Source organism: Lissotriton vulgaris, chromosome 3_2 (genome assembly GCF_964263255.1).
Source record: "Lissotriton vulgaris chromosome 3_2, aLisVul1.2, whole genome shotgun sequence".
Taxonomy (NCBI): Eukaryota; Metazoa; Chordata; class Amphibia; order Caudata; family Salamandridae; genus Lissotriton; species Lissotriton vulgaris.
In genome coordinates, this window is record NC_141690.1 from 16,971,196 (window position 1) to 16,995,953 (window position 24,758).

At 42.2% G+C, this 24,758-nt stretch overlaps 1 protein-coding gene across 6 annotated transcripts in view; it reads right to left on the reverse strand.

Annotated features, from left to right (window-relative positions):
- TBC1D1 (TBC1 domain family member 1) overlaps positions 1-24,758 on the reverse strand; it is a 1,125,494-nt gene that overhangs the window by 404,302 nt on the left and 696,434 nt on the right. For all 6 annotated transcript variants that reach the window (XM_086963988.1, XM_086963987.1, XM_086963991.1 and 3 more), the window contains one exon: positions 21,457-21,548. In XM_086963988.1, the coding sequence (XP_086820114.1) occupies positions 21,457-21,548 (92 nt within the window). The remainder of the gene's footprint in view (positions 1-21,456; positions 21,549-24,758) is intronic.

Genomic DNA, 24,758 nt, shown 5'->3' on the forward strand with positions numbered 1-24,758 from the left:
TTTGGTCATATGTGATTTTAACCTAACTGACCAAGAGTTCGCAGGAGTGTAGTCCGCTGTATGTAATTTAGTGGGCTCACAGGAGTCGTGAATAGCCTTGATCTGAATGTGCGAGACAAGAGTCAAAGGTCTTGCTAGATTTAAGGTGACAATGCTGGACGAAGTTTATGGCCTAAACGTGATAAGAGACGCTTGGAATTTGAGTCTTGTTTAGAAATGACCGTTCACAGGACCAAATGAGGTTAAGAATATAGTCGTAAAGAATGAAGTTCTGTTGAGGTGATAGACTTTTGCTCCGAAAGTGTCAAATGGAATGTCAATGAAGTCACCAGCAAGAAGACGAAGATGGCGTCTAAGGAGAAGGGTCAACTGAACGGACGACGCGAAGAGATGAAGCTATGGAAAGAGCTAGGAATGATATCATATGTGAATGTACGTGGTGGGCGTCAAGGGGCGTTCCACCCATACTGTGATTGTGTATTTAGGGACAGCACCCCGGGGAGAAGATAGCGAAGAGAGAGAGCAGATGGCCTGAGAGCAAGTTAGGAGTGAGCGCTGAGAGAGATCAGAGCGCAAGAGAGCAGTAGGCCGAGGACCCTTAGAGAGCAGATGGGTAGGCAGAGAGGGTACTGCTTCTCGATATAAGTTACCATTAGAGGCTAAGAGAGTTTGAACTTCTTTGGGAGTCAAACTGCTGACACCTTTTTTAGGTAAGGAACTTGCGAAGTAGGGATGTCACCTAGTATAGAGTAGGGACAGAATTAACTTGTTTATTCTTTTTATAGATGACGCAACGGAACCACTTTGTGTCTATGCTTTTTAATCTGCTGATTCTGGAATTGACTTTAATTGTATTCTTTTGTAGACTGAGGTTCTTTAGGGAATTTATGTTCCTTCTAGTTCCGGTATACTTGTTGAATCTTATCCTGAGAGGATTGTATATGCACTTAATTCTGATTTTATATTAAACTTTTAAAACTTCATCAGTTGTAAGTGGTTCTTCAGAGTTGCGTCAGTTTATGGGGTTTATTTAACCTATGCGGGGTTTGTCTTTTACTCAATGACAGAAAATAATCGATCCAAATAGATGAATGAGATAAGTATCTAAGTGATCAAAAAGGGTATCAAAATCTCATTCCCCGCATTATTAACAATAAACAGTATGCACTTTTACACTTCATTTGACTAACTGAATTAATGCAATTCTTTTTTTAAAATAAATTTTCCTATGATATGTACAAGTTTGTTTTTCTACTGGATATTAGATATGCCACATTTCAGTGTCATACGCCATCAAGATGGATGTCATCTCTGTTACTCATTTAATGTTTTCTCTCCTGCACCCATCTACTCCACACAAGCTCCGCAGCACACAGTCAAGCTGAAATGTATTAGGATATTTCCACTTTTATAGTTTTTCTGTTCATGGTGACGTTTCTTTCACTCAGTTGTAACTGCCAACATGTTGCCATATCTGCTATAATTTCTATTTCTTCACAGAGACCTATTCATTCAAATAACGTGACACTGTAAATATAACTTGTTTGTTCGAACATCTTCAGATGACATTAGCATGGTGGGTGCTGAATAATGTTCATGTAATGGGATGGTGCTTAGGTGTTCAGGTATGTGCTGTTTTTTTTTTCTTGTGCTCCGATTTGTTGATGAAATGATACATTTGCTCATACTACAATTATATTGCAAAAGTTCTAATTTTCTATGCACGAATGTGTATAAAACCCTCGATTTTAGTGGTGATTTGGAGAACACTGTTGTGTTCTACCAATGATGCTTTCCCAATGTTTTCCGATTTTGCAGCACTTTGAAACTTATAATATTTTTCTGATACTCACATATTTTGAACAACACTGCATAGAGAGCCTTCATGACATTGACACTATAGCAATTATTTTTTAATTCAGTAATAAAACCTTCTAAAATTGTCCTTGCTTGAGCCCACTCAATTCCATTCAATTCCAAATTAATAATGTACTGTATTTTGCTTGACTATGGATAAAACTGAGGTTAACACCGTCTCCAATCCAGTAAATATTGTGGGAAGTCTGACTGAGGTGAATTTTGGGAGGTCTACATTTTGGGGTACCCTCCATTTACTCCCACACAGTTTGTCTAATTTCCCCATTTTGCATTTCAGAATACGTAAAAAGCCAACAATGCTGCGAGATACATTTTGGGGGGGCGGGGGGAGGATTTCCTGTAACCTTTCACAATGTGTTTATTGCAGTCTTATTAATCTGCGGGGAAAAAGTACTCGCTGCCCGATGCTCACTGAACAGGCTGTGGGAGGTACTGCATTAGTCACTAAACTTCATTCCAACGTTCCTAAAACCATTTGGTTAATTTTTCATCCCAAACTAATTAGAATCAATACACAAGATACTAAATCTCCTGTAAAAAATAATCCATGCTCTTTAGCATTAGAATAAGACTTTCACTGGGAAAATGCGCATCAGAGGATGAAATCTCAATATGATAAATTTCATCCTATAAGGCTCCCAAAACGATGAATTGAGTAACACATTATTGTGATGAAATGACCATTGCTACCACATTGGTCAGAATGACGAACGAACGACACTTCTATAAAGCAATTGATGAGGTAAACAAATGCGACATGGATGTAGGCATGTGAGGATGACCGGGGCCATAGGGGGACAAGCATTATGTGAAATACACACTAGTAAGTTCCCGGGAATCAATGTTCAAACTCGTTGTGTGTGCTGGAATAATCCAATGTCCCGTGTTATAAAGATTCGAACAATCTGGCTTCATCTGCAGTAATAACTTGAAAAATCCTGGAAAAAGCTTCGTTTTTTGTAGATTAATTTGAATGCTTCATTTTTTCAGTCCATTCTCCAACCTAATATCTTTGCTCAAAGTAACTTTTTAAAATTACTTATGAAGTCTCTTCTATTTTTCTGGTGGCGTACAAACCAAGTGAATAACACTTTACAGTTTTATTTAAACGTTCAGCTGTTGGCCTTTAAAACAAAAAAGGAAAACAATAATGGCAAATGATTTGCAGTGCAAGAAATTGTAATATGATATAAGTGATTCAAGCCGACTATAAGGGAATGAAGGCAGGGAAGAGAGGAATTTGTTAGAAGAGGTGAGAGACATTGAAGAAATTACAATGGGCTCAAGAGGTGAGGAGACATGTACAGCTGATAGAAGGGATGGATGATGCCCCTTTTCCGTGCTGGTTTTGTTTCACTTCTCCTATGAAGCAGAGCTCTCGTACGATGGTTGCGTCATTAGCCCGGGCAGTGGCGTGGGTTTCGTTTTTTTAGGCCTGACTTTTAAAATAGAAGTCTTTTTGTGGATCTGATGATAAGTTTTGTAAAGAAGCTGAAACGTTGGTTGGAGATTCTACTAGGTAGGCACACCTTGGGAAGACTTTATTTGAGATCTTTTGGACAAGAGTTCAATAAGACGAAGGATGGAATATTCAGTTTTTTGAGACAGAATAAGGTTTGATGAGACAATTGGATGGTACTTTATCAAATCAGACTCATGGCAGGGTATACCATTCTTTGTTTCAATAATGTCATGATTTTTGAGAGACCCCTTTGTTCAGCTTGGCTTTGGTACCATTTTGGGCAAGCGTTTTCAAATTTGGGCATGGTGAAGGAACCAAGTGCATACTCCTCATAACTGAATCATAGTTGGGACATGATATGGCTCAACTCCTGCATGAAGGCGTTCCTCTACGCTATCAAATAACCCAAAATCATATGGGCAAAAAAGTAGGTGGCCAAGCTGTTGTGTTCAGACAAACATTACTTATCACTAAATCCATAAAAGATTGTGAGGGTCTTTTCACCAGATGCAATCCTGCACCGTCTTCCTCCAGTAACTTCCTGCTCCTTTGCAGACCTCCTCCTAGAAATGAAATATTCACAGACACACTCCAACCTATGCATACTGGGTGACCTCAACATTTGGTATGACAAACCCAATATGCACCACCCGAAAACAATCAATGCTGGCCTAGACGCACTGAACCTGCATCAGATCGTCTACATCGCTGGTCACATCCTAGATGTCATTTTTGCAAATACAGAACTAGCTACCTTTCAAACAATGACACTGGTTGCATGGGCAGACCACCATTTGCTTGCTTTCCAACATAAAACTACACTAAATGACGCACCTAAAACTACCTTATGTGCATCCACCTATCAACAGCTTAACAAACTCAATTTGGAACACTTAGAAATTCAACTAACATCCAGTATAGATCTAGACGCAATAAAATCTGTTAAAAACTATAGGAGTGGCTAAAGGAAGCTTTTGATATCCTGATCCCACTAAAAACCACACAACAGAACAAAACCAAACAAGCACCTTGGAGACATACAGTGATAAAAGAGATAAAACATCAAATTAGAAAGCTATAACGTGCCTGGCTCAAAACAAACACCAATCAAGACAAACTATGTCTACAGAAAATTTACAGATTATACAAGTCAGCTATCAAAAAAGGTAACAAAAGATACCATTCAGACAGAATTCAAAACGATAATTGTGAAAATAAAGAATTCTCTAAAACTCTGAATGAATAACGTAAAACAAATTGCCTAAAAGGAGTTCATATCATTACTCAAGATTTCACAGACAAACTGGTAAATCAAAACACAGCCAAAGAGGACATGTTGGACTCATGCTTAAAACAAAGACAAAGCACCCTTTTCCAAAACAACAATCCAAGAATATTCTAACCCAGCCTCTCCGTTCCTTCCAACACATTTCACACAATGAATTTATGAACCTGGTCAAAGCAAGCAGGCCTGCCAGCAGCCCTTCTGACCTTCAAGACAATTCTTCTAACAACATCTGCTACCACTTCAGTAAGAAGAATCATCAACAATTCCTTAACTACCGCAGTATTTCCAGATGAACTCAAAAAGTCCTACCTATGCCCATCATTACTGAAGAAAACAAACGTGTACCCGTGATCCTGGACAACTACAGAACGATTACAAATGGACCTTTTCAGGGCAAACTGATAGAAAGAGCAGCATTCGCCCAGATGTCACAAATTATTTAAGAGAATGACATACTTTCAGACTTCCAAACAGGATTCCGCCAAGGATCAGCCACAGAATCTGCCCTCCTTGCTATCTCGGATGACCTGAAGAACACAGTTGACCGCAACAGGGTTGCTGCGCTAGTTCTCTTGGACCTCTTGGCTGCCTTTGACACAGTTGACCTTGACACTCTAATACAAAGACTCTACAAAACCAGCATAGAGGGGACTGCTCTAGACTGGATCACACACTACCTTCTCAACAGAACTAATGTCATCCATACCCCACCTTTCTCATCCAAACTGAGCTTCACAGAAGCAGGGGTCCCTTAAGCTTATCATCTAGCCCATGCTGTTCAACATTTACATGAAGTCATTACCAGCACTGATCAATCAATTTCACCTCACATGCTATAACTATGCAGATGACACAAAAATACTCCTTCAGCTTAAATGCCCTAAAGACATTGAAACTTGCCAATTTTCAGTTGTCTCAGAGCTGTGGATTAATGGATGGCGTGGCGCCAACTCAAATTGAATCCTTCCAAAACAGAAACAGTCACATGTGGCAATTGGAAACATTATGACCTGCTCGCCGCTTGGCCTGATGATCTGGGAACACCACCTAACGTATCATAGGAAGTAAGAAACCTCAGAATGACCATGGAATCCAAGCTATCAATGAATGCCGAAGTGAACAAACTAGCAAGATCAAGCTTTGTTATGATAAAAACTCTGCGACAACCTCTTCCCCCAGTTGGGATTTCGAAACAAGGTCCAGGCTACCATTTCCCATGACCTGTTCAAACTCACTTACGCCAATAGCCTCTACCACGGATCACCCTTAACGACCATGAAAAGACTACAACGGATTCAGAACTCGGATGCTAGACTACTCTTACATATAAAACCACAAGACCACATCTCCCCTGCCTTGAAAGGCCTGCATTGGTTACCGGTTGCCAGAAGATCCACATGCAAAGTGATACCTGGAACGGGGCTGGTCTTCATCAGGAATAAAATCACCAAACACATTCAACAAAGGAACATCCGCTCTAGAGTGGCACCTTGCCTCAAAATCCCAATGTACAAGAAAAAAAACATAGATGGCACATCCTTCTCTGTTCAACCAGCCAACTATGGAACTCTTCAACCCCCCCCGCCCCCCAACATAAGATCCATGGATAACCACGTTATCTTCAGAAAACTACTCAAGAATTTGCTCTTCCCCACATACGCAAAAAGAAATGTATATATATCCCTCTGTATATAAGCATTTATTTGTACTACAGAAATGTACCTATATATGTGTATTACTTTGTATAAACATGTAGAATAATGATTTTTTTTTAAAATATAGTTATTCGTTAGTTCTTCTTAACAAATGTACATGTTACTGATAGTTACATTATTCTAGGTTTTTAACATATATATGTGACTGTATAAATAAGTAAATCTTTTATCATAACTATTCATCTACAATTGCTCGACTATTGAATTGCAAAAAATATATATAAATGAATACATTAAATTAATTTAAAATACAACACTTGAAAGCCAGAGTTTATTTAATGCATCTGTAATCTACATATATTACCTTCCTTTATGCATGTATATACCTTCCAAGTACTTATGGATCTATACATTTATTACTTTTCTTCTAATTCAGCATATCCAATGCACTACCCTATTTCTCATCCTCTACCACTCTCAATATATCTCCTACCTCAACTCTCCGACTCATCAAACCTCTCTATACCACTCCCCCAAATCCGAAAAGACGGAGCTTGCCAGCCGCCATTCAATGAAGGTGAGCCTCGCTGTCCTCTTGTGTTTTGTGGGTCAAGGCGCTACTTGTGCAGTGGCTCCGTGAACCGGCTCTTCAGCCGTGTCTTTTTCCTGCCCCCCGCTGGAAGTGGAGTCCAGGGAGCAAGCACTGTTCAGTGACAGTCCGGTCACTTGCATGCAGCGGTCTAACTGGGGTTCCGAAAACACATTCCAGGTAAGGGGACTGGGGCTGTGATTTGAGACATCGCGCCCAAAGGAAAGATCCGCTAGTATGAGACACCAGACTGCCTTGTGAGGGAGCGCCCCCCCCCCCTTTCCTCTGCCCGCAGCTCTCCTTAGTCACGCCTCGCCCCCCCCTTCCCTGTGCCCGCAGCCCTCCTCCGTCCCGCTCTCGTTTAGGACTTATTATTTCTGCCTCACAATGTCATTGTTGCTGTTTCGCCACTTGCTTTGCCATCCCCTCGCTCATCTCCTGTGTCGTTGCTCGCCTGTTATTGCCCGTTCCCCACGTCGTCGCTCAGCAGTTGTTGTTCGTTCCCTGTCCTCCCACATAGTTGCTTGCTTGTTTTAATTGCCCCGTCCCTGCTGTAGCAAAGCTTGACCTTCCTGGCTGGATTAACTGAGCATAATTTTATTTAAGGCAGCCCGAGAAAGATTCAAACAAGAACAACCAGATGTACTTTTGATTTTTTTCCACTAATCGCTTTACTGCTGCCCTTAGTTATCGACATTAGCTTACTATTCAAGCCAGTATAAGGTGCTGTTTAGGATTCTCTGCATTTTTAAAAGAGCTGTGTGGAAAGTAAAAACGATATCTCTCTTTGGCACATCTCAAACATAACACGAAGATCAATCCCATTCCTGTATAAAGCCTGCTAGCTGGTAACACACATGCACTGCCTCCATGCACTAAAAGAAACCAACAACATTGCTACCTCATAAATTTCACAAGTACCTTAAGAAGAAGAGATAGAAGGGCCATATTCAACTGAAGGATAAAACGTCTAAGATTAGTTGTGCAGATGGCAACAGCACATATGGAAACTTCATATACATGTTTTGCCCCCATACAGCATAGTGTGAGGTTCCCACCACAACCAGTTACAGAAAACGGACTAAAGCAGGGCCACTTCATCCGATGACATCCTAAATGATGAGACGTTCAGAGCGAGCGTTGGGAGGGCTTGAACAACATTTCAAACAAGGGGTTAATTTCCAGCTTTTCAAGCCCCTGGCTACAAAGGGTTAGAACGATTTTATTTCTGGGCAAAATTGATGGTTAGGTCCACATAATCGAGCGTAATTTCTAGGATTAAGAAGAACCTGGATTATGTTTTCACTCAATTTTACAACTCATTTTTTTCATGTATGCATGTTTTTACTTCTTTGGTTGTTAGTTAGGGATTTGTCATGCTCAAATGTTTTGCGAGCACAAAAATCTACTAAACCTTCGAGTTTTGCAGAAATGGTATGACTGAAAAGCCAGAAGCTGGCAGCAGTGACTGGGGATTGGAAAACTCTAAAACTGTGGTAAAGCCAATAGGTCTCAACTAAGCGAGAGTTATTGACTTTGTCAAAGTTTTGTTTAGCCATGTTGTACAGCGGTGCACCTGCTGTGCACCATGACTAAAGGTAAAGGAAAAGAAAGTGCTGTGGTGCAACCAGCGTTAACTGCCTCATACTAATTGTTTTACTGATGTAAGAAGGCTCTCACCCCTTCACTAAGCGAAGCTACATTTTTTTTTTAATTCATGTACTATTGACTGTAAAATTATGCAAAGTATTACCTAATGCCTACATAACTTTACAATTCTGGGTTCAAAACATTAAACTCCTCTTAGATTACAGATTAATACTTCAGTAGGCATATAATGAGCTTTTAGTCACTTTGTAATTTGCTTGTGAATAGTTTTCAAAATGTGCTGACGGGTCACCTTCGCATTCGACTTTTATACAGCTGCACCAAGCAACCTAGAAGTCAAGCATATATGGACTGGAATTATTTGGGAAATACAATTGATTGTCAGAGGTAACCATCTATTTCAGAGAAAATACTTCTTGTAAAACATAATAAATCGATGTTTGCTTCATTTTATATTGCTCTTCTGGTCTTTACAAGTTTTGTAAATAATTGGTGTTCGTATCACCAAATATGATGGTACCAATTTAGTAAACTGGGAAGGAGTTGGCCCTTCGGAAAATGAACTCCTGATTTACAGATCACAGAATATAACAGCGATGAGCATTTAATTCAGAGACCAACAAAATAATATGAAAACTACATCATAGCATATTCCTGTGTAAACAGCAGAGTAGTACAAAATGATTGAGCCACAATCTTCGAAATTTAGTGAGGGGCCACCAAAATGTCATTTAGCGTGGTTGCTTCACCTGTACACAAGTTTTGAGCCAAGTGTGGGGCCTCTGATTGGTGGGCACTGCTTGTGTTATTGTGGGCACTGCTTGTGTTATGCTCCTGTTTGTAAGGTTAAGTAGGTCCAGTTCGAAGTATTTTAATTTTTTGAGAAGCATTACCTGAAACTTGAGGACATGTTAACTCCTCATGGACATTAATTCTACAAATAGTGTAATCTTTTCAGCAAGATTATTTTAGTTTCTCACAAATACTGCATCATTTAAATGCTGTATGGGCCAAAATCATAGAATCGATGATTGCAGCATAGCCTTCAAGGTTTGTTTCCAACCCCAAACTGAACGTCAAACAATTTTAGTAGCATCTTGATCTGGCATGGCATTTTCAGCTCTACATAGCACTCAATCCTATGCAAATTTAAGTCATTGATTTACATGGTACAAGATCCAGTGTAAACCCTAGGGATCTGGCATCGGTGGTAGTTTTTATCCTTTAAGCTCCTTAGTCACAAGTCAGTCTCGGGACTAGGGCTACTGTTAGGGCTGTTTGGTAAAGTTAAACGTTTGGATACAGGTTTGTTATAAGAATACACACTTTGAAATGCCATGTCCCTTTACATACTAGATACAGGCATAATTTATATATTTGGTCACAATTATATACACGTTTCTCTATACACAAAATGAAACCGTGATTGTAACAGTCCTGCACCCTGTAGAACTTCCAAAGCGGATTGCCGCATTTAAACCACAGAAAAACTACTTTTCTATCAACACCAGTTTTAGAAGATAATATTTATTACCTATGGTCGCTGCACCCCGGCTCAGCCAGCACTGTATTATGGTTCTACACAGGGCCCTCTAGTAACATACTGCGATTCTGCACCCTATTCACATCGCGCAGCAGCCTGGCTCTGTATATATGAAAGCTGGGAATGATCAGCAGCTGAGCACACAAGTGACTATTGTGTTTCTTATTATCTATTGAGGCTTAGGTTTGATTAAGCGTTGTTACGAGTGCTTCTTCGGAAATACAGGGTGTCTCTTTCACACGATTTAAAGCCAGCAATTAAGCCACGATATAACGTGCCGTATGTCAAAGTAATTTTAAAGCGTTACAAATGTGCAAGCACTATGCATACATGATACAACTAGGCTACGGGTGCATCAGGTAATGACAACATAACATCGCATGCTTTAAAAGTAGCAAACTAAAGTGCACTTAACCTACGCCCAATGTTACGTATTTAGAAATGATTATGCGGGATACTACTACTACAAAGCACTGCAATAGTCTGCGATATTTTGCCTAATGGAACTGACTGTTACACTGCACATTTGTCAACGCAGCGCTAGAGCACGGCTCTACAGGGACCTCTAGTCACAGACTGCGACACTGCAACCCGGTTCAGCCAGCGCTAGAGAACGGTTCTAGAGGGACTTCTAGTAACAGACTGCGATTGTGTGGTTGTGTGTGTGGCTCTGTGTGGATAGCTTTTTTTTGTAGGTGGCTCTATGTGTGGGTGGCTCTGTCTGTGTGAGGCTGGATCTGTGTAGGTGGCTCTGTGTGTGTGGGTGGCTCTATGTCAATGACTGTGTGGGTGGCTCTGTATGTATGTGAGGCTCTGTGTGGGTGTAAATGCAATAGGTCATGCATATGTGAGCGATTAAGCTATTGGCGTTGTAAATAACAATGCCATTTATTTAACGATTAAGCTATTGGCAATGTAAATGACAATGCTATTTATTTATGATTTAAAAAAAAAAATGTCATGAGCAATGCCAATAGCTCTACCTTTAATAATGCCGAGACCATTGCATTGTAAATGCTTGTTTACACTTGTTAGAGTGCAGTCAGAAGGTGCCCTGGCTACAGGTGTGCCCACAACCACCATACATGGCAGCTGGTTTTTATGATGGTGCAGGCCGGCTAGGGGAGCCAAAGGAGGGATAACAGGTTATCTTGGCTCAGTTGACATTTGGGAGAAACCATATTTCCAGACTGGTAAATACTAGGCAATATAAAGGTGTCTCAGTGGGAACTACAAACAAGCACATGGCATGATCCAATACTTTTTATTAAAAAGTGAGACTAACAGCTGTTCAATAAAGTGATTTAAAGGTGTGAAGGGATATAGGGCAACAAATGTAGACAGTACCCCTGCTTGCTCGCACTACAAGGGAGTGGGCCATGCGAAAGATATCTCCTTACAGAGACAAACTATGAGACACAGGAAATCCTAAACAAACCCTTCTCCATGTGAGGGCATCAAAATACCATGGCCCAAAGGGGTGCGTCATTATGACATCTAACGCAAATGAGACCCTTGAGACACATCGCTAAGAAATGTGCATATGTACAATGACACGAGCAGCAACCAACAATTTCAACTGCATCACAGACCCGATATTTAGTTTTGTTATGCACGGGTTGACTTTATCAGTCACAGGTGCCTTAGCAAAAGGAAAAACAGCCTTGTGGCGAGCATTCCATAATCATCAATACAGCCAGTATGAGAATGAACATCTTAAGAGGAGATAGCCAAGCATCGCACAACAACGAAGCTCAGTATTGTTTAGTCCTAAAGTATCTACAATGCAAACTCCCCCAATCGTAATCAGTCATCTTATTGCACATATTTCCCCAAAGGTGCTAATTTCACACTTGCTGGTGGCAAAAAGATGTGAAAAATTCATTTTACTCTAGTGGCTTCTCAATTTTGTTTACATTGAAACTGCATGATTTGAGTTTATGCACTGACCTAAGGCACATTAAACAAGCCAGCCACTATATGATCTGTGTAAAATGACACTACCTTTCACTCCCTCTCAGTGAAGCCCCTGTTTCTATAAGAATCTCCTGGCATGGTGTCAGGATGCTAGGCGAACACCAGAAGGAGTATCATTAATAAATATCTTATTGTAAGGCAAGTGCAGATGTACCGACTGCCTTATAAAATCACTTTATGATTACATGGTGTCAGGATACTAGGCTAAACCTGGAAGGGGTAGCATACATAACTATCATATTTTAAGGCAACTGCAGATGTACAGACTGCCCTATAAAATCACATTTATGATTACATTATGGAATTGTGAATTATTATATTAATATTCACAGTACATAAATGTGTCTCTGCAACCAATCATTGCACCCTGGAGTTTTGTTGCAGCAAAGTTCTCTCATGTACCAAAATTTCACTTGAATTCTGAATTCATTAAAAGACTTGGTTTTCAGCAAGTAGCCCTTTCTCTTCTGAGATTTTTATACACCCCTGTTAAAGAGTCTTTTCCCCCCACAAATCACTGTATATGCTGCACTATTCCTCTGATGACATACATAATTTCCTAGGCAATCTAGAAGGTATACACATTGAGTACTTTCTATTTCTATATAACCTAAGGTACCTACTGCTACAGAATGTGAATATGTTGAACATGAGGATTGTAAACATGTCAGCAATTGTTTCCTCAAAACATGGCAATTCCCTGCAATTTACATCTTTCTTCAGTGGTTTCACCCACAATTGTGTTTTCCTTGGTCTACTGAGTGTGGGGAACCAGACGTGTGAGTTTTCCATCAATTTGAAGTGGTGTCAAGGAGGGGGCATTGTATTCAAGAAATGTTAGAGGCCTCTTTAAGAGAAATGCTGGCTTAGGATATCAGTCTTTTAGCTGTAGGTGTATTTATATAGAGCTTTCCACCCTTGATGAGGCATTGAGGTGCGTTTTGTCGGGCAGTTCACTGATTTGTGATCAGGAGTTGGAGATGGGGAGGGAGTTATACATGCACGTGGAATTAATAGATGAACTAGAGAACGTTAGGTATTGTGAGGGTTCAGGGGTATGACTTTCAGAGGAGAGGTCGAGATCTTGTAAATTACCTGTAGGCAATTTACAGAGATACACTAATAGACATTAAGACACACAAGCATTTGATAGGGTGATTGTGCTCAGAGAGAGGAGGCATGCACAGAATGGAAGGGAAAAAGAGGCCCGTTTGAAAGAAACAAGAAGAGGTGGCAATCAGAAATTTTAAGTAAAGGGCAGTGTTTTGTGCCAGAATTTATGAATGAATGAAAAAGGAATCTTTTATCGAGCAACTTAGCCCAAGGGCATCAAGGTGCCAAAGCGAGTCATCTAATACATAATCCGCCAGCGTCGGCTTTACTGGTACACTTTGGAAAAAAGCCAAGTCTTTAGGGCCTTGCGAAACAGAGCAAGCGAGGGTTGCCCCAAGAGTTCCGGAGGAGAACGCTCTGCCTCCCCACTTCGCTCTCACAAACCTGGGGACCTCAGGAAGATTTTTGTTGGAGGAACGAAGGGATTGAGTAGGGGTGAACGAGTGACCTAAACCCCTCTGGGCCAGTACCATAAAGTGCTCCATGAGCTAGACAAAGAATTTTAAAAGAGATCCTGGAATGTATAGGGAGACAATGTAGGTTTTTCCGGGCTGCCGAGGCCGATGCAAGTCTGGGAAGGTTTAAAACCATCTTCGCCGCCGCGTTCTGGACCATTTGGAGACGATGGATAAGGCTCTTGTTAACGGCCATATAGAGGGCGTTACAGTAATCCAATCTGGAAGAGACTAATGCCACTGTGGCCTGTTTCCAGGCATCGGGGAAAGATAATGGGCAATCTTTCTGAAGACTCTGATGATGCCACAGCAGGTGGAAACAGTCCTGCTGACCTGACGGTCAAAAGGAAGCTCAGTGTCCATTAGCAACCCTAAGTTCTTAGCATAATGGCGAAAAAGGGGGCATTCCCCTAGTGACGGCGGCCACCAATCTCTTGACCAGATATATTGACTGCCCCCAAAAATCAAAACCGCAGTTTTCTCCCCATTCAGTTTCAGGAAGTTCTGTACCATCCACTGGGAGACAGCCTCCATGCAATTCCTGAAATTCAGGGCAGAGTCCTTCACGGACTGAGTGAGAGAGACCATTATTTGGGTGTCGTCAGCATAAGACAGCACCTCCAGCCCAAATGATCTAACCACCTTGGCAAGTGGGGCCATATAGATGTTGAACAATGTAGAGCTCAAATTATGGATCCAAAAGATTTTTAACTAGCATGCCATTTGGGGTAACAGGACTGTAGAGCGAACAACAAAATTTGTATGTGAATGTAGTGCTACATTTGGTATTTTTGATAGACACTAGCATCAGGCAATCAGTCTGTCAGCTGCTAGTCTACTCCTAGACCAAAGATTTAGCCAGATCAGGCAACGAGTTAAAAGGTTCAAAGCGGAAAATAATGGCAATGTAGGGAAATATCGAAAGATTTAGGTTGCGCTCAAAGATAGCAGTAACCTCAATATCACAGTAATATAGGAAATTGTATGGGTAACAAATGCAAATTCTAAAAATGCAGGAGCACTGTTTTGATGTTCGTCCTTCAGTTTCGATGAAAGTATTATTTATAAAAGAAAAGGTGGGATCTCATGTGGATGTGTCTGCTACAGCATGTTATAGGATGAAGGGTGAGGACAGCTTTGCCAGACAATGGGATTGTATTGCTGGCGTTTTTGTGGCTGGAGAGCCAGACACTCGGCTGTGGTGGATGGAAAATGACCTCCCATTAAACATTCAAGTGAAGTCTTGGTTAGTATGGAACTGCTGAATAGACTACCTGAAGCACTTCTCTTTGGTAAATTGCAGGGGTGAGGGCTAGAACTTCAGATTCTGTTGTGCAAGATGAAAAAGGCCCATTAGTGAGGGCCAGCCTTCTGTCTTCCTTGAAAACAATCCCAGCTGGACTGATGGCTTAGGTGCAAAAACTCACACCTCTTTGTGCCTAAGTTGTGGGTATTCCTAGACGAAGACTACCTGTGAGGGGTATCATCATAGAAAGGTTGTGCCTGTCAAGCAGTCCAAAAACCATTTGAAAGGAGGACCACCTCAAACTGGGTCTGATGCACGAGTGTGGATGCATCTGCAGCGAAGAAGGTTTATTCTGCTGTTCCAATGCCCTTCGTTGGGTTTCTTAAAAAGTAATGGTGTTTTCCTTTAAAACCAAAACAACAATAAGAATAATAAGAACAATCCTAGATCCCGAGCCCCTTGGAGTCAAAGAATTTAGAGTAAGTGGAAAGGGAGGTGTTCAAATTTTGAGCAAGAGAAAACTGGCACCGGTAGAGCGACAGTTTGAGCTCTGGGCAGGAGACAGTACCCAGAGCAGTTCTATAAAGGGATGCACATATATAAACACACTCCTGCTTCTCCTCACAAGAGTTTCAGATTTTATTCTGTAAAAGAAAACAAAAGCCAGGCTTACCATATGCATCCTGGTCAGTGAGCTGCTTCCTGGGGTTTTGTGGTGTCACGCCACCTCTGGTTGACACAGGTGAGACTCACTTATGGCGCAAAACCATGTTGAATTGTGTTAAAGTGTATCCAGACATGAATAACTGGCCAGAAAGTAGTTGGATCTATACAAATACCCATTGTGCATAAAGCATTGACCTCAATATTGCCTTGAAACGTTAAGTTCCACTACCAGAGAGACTCAACTATTTTATTTATTTATCCACAGTCACTTTTTTGGGACTATTCTGTCCCAGATGAAAAATCCACCCACACTGATGGAGTACTAATTCATTGAGAGAAGTGTGGGGACACAGGATGTTAGGTCATTTCCAAATATCAAAGTAATTTCACAAAGTGTTTGGTTTTGTGTTGTAAGTCAGTTTCCGAAAAAAACACTCCTCAAAATTACCTGATATTATAAATTATCCATTTCCTCTCTTTCCTGTGTATTCTTGACTAAAGCTGTGTATCCCAGCACAAGTGTCTAATGGTGACACATGTAAAGATGTATATTCTCTGCTCTTGGCATTTTCTTCTCAATAAAAAGATTTAAACCACAAATTATCCAGAATATGATGTGGTAAAGTTGACCCCTAAGCCTAAACTCAGATTTTTTGGTATGTCAAATAAATGCATAACTTTCATTTACCCCAATTTCTATTTATTAATTTTTTCATTATCTAGAGATGCACGGTTGAATAAAAAAAAAAACCAGAAAATACAATGTAAACCACAGCTTGATTGTTGGCTCTGGGGTGCAAATATTCCCAATAGTAACCAAAAAATGTATAAATATTTTATTATCTAATATTGGTGTCGCTTTATTATTAGAGCTGTGTTGCATCCTGTTGCTTCTCCTTCTTTGTGCTTTTGTAATGTCTTGTACTCTGCTGCTCAGCCTGTCTCTATGACGTCTTCCTTGTTCTATCTGTGTATGTTTGCGTGTACTGTCAGTTACCTTGGAGGCTGAGCAGCAGGGCAGCTGTTCCCGGAGGGGCCTTTACCTTAACCTTGACTGGATTCTACTATCCTGATTATATACGGTATCTATTTATCCTATGACTTCATATCAACAATAAATCTTCATCTGGAACACAGCAACTAAAGAGTTATCATCTTTTATTGGATGTTACACTGGCGACAATTGAGAAAAGAAACCACGCATAAAGAGAAGAAATTGCTAAAGAAACAAAGAGGAACTTCCTAAGCCTTATGCCCATTGCCTTGGATGCCCCACCGGTGTCTACAACATCAGACAGCCTACTGAAGTAAGTTTGGTCGCATATTCAAGAACATTATTTGAAAGTCTACTGGTGCTTTATCTGCCTTACCTACCTTTACATGACTGTGACTGAGGAGCTGTGCGCTGTTAACTATTGGCACTTCTACTGTTTGGAATTGCAACATAGAGAAGCCGGGCAGTTTGTGAAGCCTACTGATCCAAGTACTTGAAGTGTTTTGGTGCTTTCCTACCAACTTCTACAACCTTATGTGAGTACTGTTGCTCTATTATTCGCCTCTGTTTTTTCCAATCTTCAGGGACAACCTGGTGGCCAAGAAACTTATTTTTAATCCTTTTGGAGGCTCTCCTTATTTAACTGCATTTTTTGACAAGCTTGCTGTTGCTCCACTGTGTCGTCACTGCACGAGCAACCACCCTAACCGAAGAGGAGAGGAGTACAGTGCGATCCGCATTCCGATCCGCATTCTGTTACTAAGGCGCCACAGATTACCATCTCCTGGAGGCCATTGAAGGACATAGACTACGTGGATCCTCCGCCAGTGTGTTTTGGGTTCTGTTAGTAAGGCAACATTCATTGCTGCCTGGACACCACAGAAAGATATTGCATGATCGACACTTTGGAAACATGGAAGTTTGTTGCAACGCGACGTTGTGATCACACGACATGGCGTTTAACGTATTGCATCACCAACGCAGTGCCATCTTGAATTTTCCCTTGCAACGTCAATGTGCATGACTGCGATGAATTTTCTCTGCGTTCACTTTTGAGTCCTTCAGCGTTTACTGTTGAGTCCTTCAGCGTAAAAGCGCACAACAGCGCATTGAGAGTTAAGTACTGGTCACATATTACAAGCGGTTAATACCATGGATAAGTAAAAGTACTGATGCTCTTATTACTTCATGGTCCATACGTTTATTTGTCGACAACTTCTGCACGTCACGCTGATGTGCACAGCTGCCTTTAATCATTTTGCATATATATTTACCATAAGTGACTGTGTAATGCATAGTGATTTTATTATACTGTAAGAAATGTTATGAGTGTATATTGCTACTATTTAAAACTTGCCATGCAGTTTGATAAATTTTTAATATATAAATGATGGTACATTTCTACTCTTTAATTTTCCTACAATGTAATGCTCTGTTTGGATTATTCAATTTTCAGTGTCTCTGTAATTTACTGGAATAGCTCAAGTCCTGAATTACTTTAGGTGCTCAATATATTTGAAGTGTTTAATTTTATTTTTGCTGGTAGTGAGCATTTGGAATGTTCATTTCTATTTAAGTTTATTGGTACTGAATTGAACCTTTAGATGCTCAATATTTTTTGAGGTGTTCATTTCTATTTATGTTTGCTGGTGATGACTTTTTGAGGTATTTGATTCTGTTAATGTGTACTTGTGCGGAGCCATTTTCATGTTCAATTTCCATTGAGGTGCTCTATTATATTTACTTTGCTGATTATTTGTAGGTATTCTAATCACTTTCATTCTCAATTTCCGTTGAGGTAGTCAGTTGGTTATGCTTACTAGTGATGGGGCACAAGGTGCTCAGTGTTTGGGATGAACTATGGGTGTGATCAGTTTTATTTCTTGTTACTATTGAGCCATTTGTTGCTCGACTTTTATTGAGGTGCTCAATTCGTGTTTTGCTTATTAAGGTCTGCATGTAACAAAGAGTAATAAGCTACCTCTGTTTGGCAAAAGGTAGCTTGTCCTGAATTATTATTAACAATAAAAATGTGTTCAAAAGGCTTGTGAATAAGGCACATAAAATATGTCCGATAGGAGATAGAAGAATTTGGGGCAAGTAAACACTACTACTTAAATGTGGACACCAATTTATTTGTGCAAGTGGGAGATAACTTCAAGCTGTGGGAGACTAAAGTAAATAGAATACAAAATGTTTCACCCATGAGTATCTGGTGCCAAAGAAATCTAGCCCATATTTACTGGTACAAGACACAAAGTATGGGTTCTGATAGAACATGGGTACTCACTAACTTTCTCTCAGGGGCCAAATTTACAGTGTAGTTTATGGCCGAGGGCCGCACCGGTGGGGGCGTGGTCAGTGAGAGAGGGGGTGGGGCTAGAGAAAAAAAACCTGTGACCATGATGTTGAACACAGGCCCCTGCAGCGGATGTCTTGGTCCACTGAGCCACCAGACCCAGCATACACACATATCTCCCTCTCTCTCTCGGTCTCCCTCCCCCTCTCTCTCTTTCTCTTCCTCCCTCCCTCCCTCTCTCTCTCTTTCTCTACCTCCCTCCCTCTCTCTCCCTCCCTCCCTCTCTCTCTCTCGTCTCCCTCCCTCTCTCTGTCTCACTCCCTCCCTCCCTCTGTCTGTCTCCCTCCCTCCCTCTGTCTCCCTCTGTCTCTCTCCCTCCCTCTGTCTCCCTCCCTCTCTCTTTCTCACTCCCTCCCTCTGGCTCCCTTACTCTCTCTGGCTCCCTCCCTCTCTCTGGCTCCCTCACTCTCTGTCTCCCTCCTCCCTCTCTCTGGCTCCCTCACTCTCTGTCTCCCTCCTCCCTCTCTCTCTCCCTCCCTCTCTCTCTCCCTCCCTCTCTCTCTCCCTCCCTCTAACTCTCCCTCTCTCTCTCCATCTCCCTCTCACTCTCCCTCTCTCTCTCCATCTCCCTCTCTCTCTCCATCTCCCTCCCTCTCTCCATCTCCCTCCCTCTCTCCATCTCCCTCCCTCTCTCCATCTCCCTCCCCCTCTCTTTCTCTCCCTCCATCTCCTTCCCTACCCCTCTCTTTCTCCCCTTCCCTCTCTCTACATCCCTCACTTTCTCTCCATCCCTCTCTCTCCATCCCTCTCTCTTTCTCTCCCTCCCTCTCTTTCTCTCCCTCCCTTTCTCTGTCTCCCTCCCTCTTCCTCCCCCCCTCCCTCTGTCTCTCTCCCTCTCCCTCCATCTCCTTCCCTCTCTCTCTCTCCCTCCCTCCCTCCCTCCATCTCCCTCCCTCTCTGTCTCCCTCCCTCTCTGTCTCCCTCCCTCTCTGTCTCCCTCCCTCTCTGTCTCCCTCCCTCTCTGTCTCCCTCCCTCTCTGTCTCCCTCCCTCTCTGTCTCCCTCCCTCTTTGTCTACCTCCCTCTTTGACTACCTCCCTCTTTGTCTCCCTCCCTCTCTCCCGGTCTCCCTCTCTCCCGGTCTCCCTCCCTCTCTCCGCCTCCCTCTCTCCCGGTCTCCCTCCCTTTCTCTCTGTGTCTCCCTCCCTTTCTCTCTCTGTCTCCCTCCCTTTCTCTCTCTGTCTCCCTCCCTTTCTCTCTCTGTCTCCCTCCCTTTCTCTCTCCGTCCCCCTCTCTCTCTCTCCCTGTCTTCCTCTCTCTCTCCCTGTCTTCCTCTCTCTCTCCCTGTCTTCCTCTCTCTCTCCCTGTCTTCCTCTCTCTCTCCCTGTCTTCCTCTCTCTCCCTCCCTCTCACCCTCTTTCTCCCTCTCCCTCCCTTTGTCTCCCTCTGTCTCCCTCCCTCCTTCTGCCTCCGCCTCCCTCCCCCTCCCCTGAATCTCCCTTCTCTCCCTTCCCTGACTCTCCCTCTCCCTGACTCTGCCTCTCTCTCCATCCCTCGCCCTCCCCTGACTCTCTCCCCCTCTGATTCTCTCCCTGCCTTGCCTGACTCTCTCCCTCCCTGTCTCTCCCTCCTTCCCCCTCCCCGGACTCTCTCACTCCCTCGCCCTCCCCTCACGCTCCCTCCCTCGCCCTCCCCTCACTCTCCCTCCCTCTGTCTCTCCCTCCCTCACCCTCCCTAACTCTCTTCCTCCCTCACCCTGCCCTGGCTCTCCCTCTCTCTACCTCCCCTGACTCTCACTCTCCCTCCCTCCCTCCCCTGACTCTCCCTCCCTCTGTCTCTCTCTCTCCCTCGCTCTCCGCTGACTCTCTCCCTCTCCCTTCCTCCACTGACTCTCCACCTCTCTCCCTCCCTCCCTCGCCCCTCCTGGCGCTCCCTCTCTCTCGCTCCCCTGACTCTCTCCCTCCCCTGACTCTCTCCCTCCCTCACCCTGCCCAGACTTTCACTCTTTCTCCCTCCCTCGCCCCCCCCCCCGGCTCTCCCTCTCTCTCCCTCCCCTGACTCTCTCCCTCCCTCAACCTCCCCTCACTTTCCCTCCCTCTGTCTCTCCCTCCCCTGACTCTCTCCCTCCCTCTCTCCCTCGCCCTTCCCGGACTCTGACTCCCTCGCCCTCCCCTGACTCTCCCTCCCTCTGTCTCTCCCTCCCTCGCCCTCCCCTGACCAGGGGCGGTCTTAGGCATGTGCAAGCTGTGCACCTGCACAGGGCCACCAAACCCCAGGGGCCACCACACCAATATATATCCTTAATATAATAATCCTCGGAGGATGGATACATATTTGCACAAGGACCACTAAGGAGACAAGCATATTACAAATTTCTTGATTCGCCTTTCAATGGCTGGTTTAGTTTTCTACAGCACTGTGGGCGTAGTGGGGTTCTGTGCAGCTCCTCATCTAGTTGTTGCCAGATGAGTTCTAACATGCAAGGGATCACTGAAATGAATAAAAGATGCCTAATCTCCAGCTATTCAAACATGTTGTATTTGAATAGGAAATGTCACTTGGTCTTAGCTATGTCCAATTTTGAAAAGGTGTGTCCAAGCATGTTGCATCGGGCCCAACCATGAATAAACACAATGAAAAAGTTATTTGATAAATTTGCATTTAACATAAATAACACATTGTACCTGAACTTCTTCAAAAACTGAAGCTTGCTCTTGATTATTTAGCATTGTGAGATGCTTCTGGAGCTCCAATCGAGTTTTTGCTGGATGAAGTCCTAGGGGGAAAAAAAAAGAAAATAGATTAGTCTCATAGTCAAGAACACATTAAGTTAGTAAAGTGAGTTGTGAGTATTTATCATAAGATCATTTGCCTAGCTGTATCATGGTGCTAGCACCTACCCAACCACTAACAGCCACCCACAGAAAATTAGCAAGCAGAAGAAATGGGCACAGAGGGCCCTCCAAATGAGCCATGATTCATGATAAAATAAATTAGTTAAATAACAGGAACCGAAAGCAAAAAAAGCCCTCTACACCAAGAGGAACCTGATTAAAAGGCAGACTAGACAATTCCAGCAGGGCACATGACTAAAGAGGTAGAGAATGCGTTTAGTGTTGGAAGAGAGCTTGAATACAAATGGGGCCCAATGCTTAAAAGGCTCAGTGGGCAAAGAGCTGGATTCGCTGAGCTACCAGCGGACAATGCAGCCCTCAGTAAGTCAAAGAGAAGTCCCAATATTCATGTGATTGGCATACGTACTCTACAAGTACAGAAATGCTGATCTCATGCATAAACTATGCACACGTATTTTTGAAATATTACAAAAATTGTTTTACTAGTACCATACTAGTGCAATGCAAATGAGATGTACATCTACACTATTTATATTACTTTCCAAACAGTTTCCAATGCAATTCTCACACTGTACTCATTCATCTAGAACCTACATGATCCAGACTCAAGATGTGCAGAAAGGGAAAGGTTCACCATAACATTCAGGTTTTTATTGTGTGCATGAAGGAAGAGGATAGCTTTAAAAAATAAATTAAAGGGGAAAATTAATGAAAAGAAACACGACAAATTCTATAAATATTCTAATCCTACCACAACCTACCTTGTACAATGTGTATGATACACACAGGTTGGGTTAGGAAAAGACATGCAAATGTGCAATACTACACTTTGCTGTCTAGCAGAAATATAAGCACTGGACTAGCAGACATTTGAGAGGGCAGATGTACAGTATTGATGGTGTCTAGATGAACTCCCTAAAAAGGAGCAGTTCTCATACTAAAGCAAGGAAGTTCCCAGAGTGTGTGTACACACAAACACACACACACACACATTTTCACTGAAAAAAACAAAGGTCACAGGATTGTTATAGTTAGGCTCAGATATCACACACACGAAACCAGAGAAATTCAGCAGTTATAGTTAGTTGAGAAAACTATAACTCGTGCCCCCGCGGTGCACTGCATATGACACACATTACATCACTCATGACATGGCCAGTGACATTACTGATGACATCTCAAATGACATCACTGATGACATCAACCATGTGAATGTGAGTGTTTCTAAAAAGGTTATGATTGTTGAATTTTAGATCAAGGTGTATTGATGAATCAGTGGGTGTATTAGTGCCTGTATGTATGATTTAGTGGGTACATGATTGACTGTATAAGTGAGTGAATAGGTGTCTCCGTGAATGTATGGGTGAGTGACTTGTGTGAATCTCTGTGTCTGTCAATTGGTGTCTAAGTGGTTGTATAGGTGTGTGAATGTGTACATGAGTTTCTATATGGGTGAGTGGGTTATCTTAGTACATGTATTAGTGTCCCCATGTTTGTGTGGGTGGATGAGGGGGTGTGTAACTGCCTGTATGCATGAGTGAATGAGGCGCTGTACGGGTGTGTGTTTGGTTGTGTCGGTAAGTGAATGGTTTCATCAGTGGTAATTGAGTGAGTAGCTACATATGTGAAAGGCAACATAGGTGAGTGTTGGAGTATATGAGTGAGTGTATGTGTGACTGAGTGATTGCAATAGTGGTTGTATGAGTGAGTGTGTGCTTGTGTCAGTGAGTGAATAGGTGAGTGAGAATGTGTCAGTATCTGTATGAATAAATGATTGGGTGTGTGTATAACTGTATAGGTGAGTAAATGCCTGTGACTGACTATCGGTGAGTGAGTAGGTGTGTGTGTAGCTCTAGGAGTCACTGTGTGCGAGTGGCTATATTGGTGTATGAGTGGACATATTAGCAGCTGTATTAGTGAGTAAGATGGTGTTTGTGTGGCTGTATAGGTGACTGAGTGGATGTGTGTGTGTAGTCCTATGAATCAGTGAGTGGGTGTTTAAGTACAGGTATGGGTGTGAAAATGCTTTTGAGAATGCTAGTGTGGAAGTTGGAGTGCTTGTATGAAAGGTTATATTGGGATGTGAGTGGGTACATCAGAGATTCTGTGGATGATTTCATGAGTGATGTCACTGACCATGTAATGAGTGATGTAATATGTGAGGTCATAAGCATTGCATTGCAGGTGCAGCCCCAGTAACCTTTGTTTTTATAGTGACTATTTAATGGTTTTTTTAATCCTATTTCCTAACTTTAACAGACCTGTAATCTTTGGATTTCTCAGTGAACTCCTAAGGTTTTTTTAAATGCTAACTCCAAACTATAATTCACCTGTAACCTTTGTTTTTTCAGAGAATTTCCATGTTTTTTTAAGTATCAATGATGTTTGCAGAATGGTGTGGAAAGGGGGCTGGGCCACTGACCAGCTCTCAGGAATACCACGGAGTAGGACTTGAAGAAAGTACCAGGAGGGCTTCTTGGTCCCCAAGGTCCTTTAGCATTCAAGAGAACTTTATTCCCCAATTAGTAGTGTGCCAGGAGACCTGTTTGCAGAGTGGTGCAGAAAGGGGGCATGACCTCTTAGCAAACAGACTGCATGGAACTTGTTGGAGGTAAAAAGAGGGATTTTTGGACCCAAAATGCCCTCATTAGACAAGGGGACTTCCTTGCCCAACTAGTACTATGCCAGGAGGCGCGTTTGCAGAGTGGTAGAGCTAGGACGTCCTTGATGATTGCACATGTAGTGCCTGCATGATTCTATGAGTGCCACTGCCAAGGAAACACTGCGAATACCGGGTGTTTTTAACAAAATGCAAAATACACATATAGACATATTTTACATAAGCTTTCAGTGTAGCTAATTAGTAAGATACTAATTTAACGTTCCCCTTTGTATTCATTTTTTGAAATAACTAAATCAAAAATGCATTTTCTTTCTTCACAGCAACACCGGAGGTCGCAATGACCTCAGTAGTCACGAATAAAATAACAAAGTCTAAAACAGATATATAGACATATTTTGCAAACGTTTGTGTCTAGCTGTTCAGTAACATATTGGTTTAACTTTATTTTAACAACATTTTTATAAAAAAAGAACAGTTTCAAAAAATAACTTTCAACATTAAAACTAAC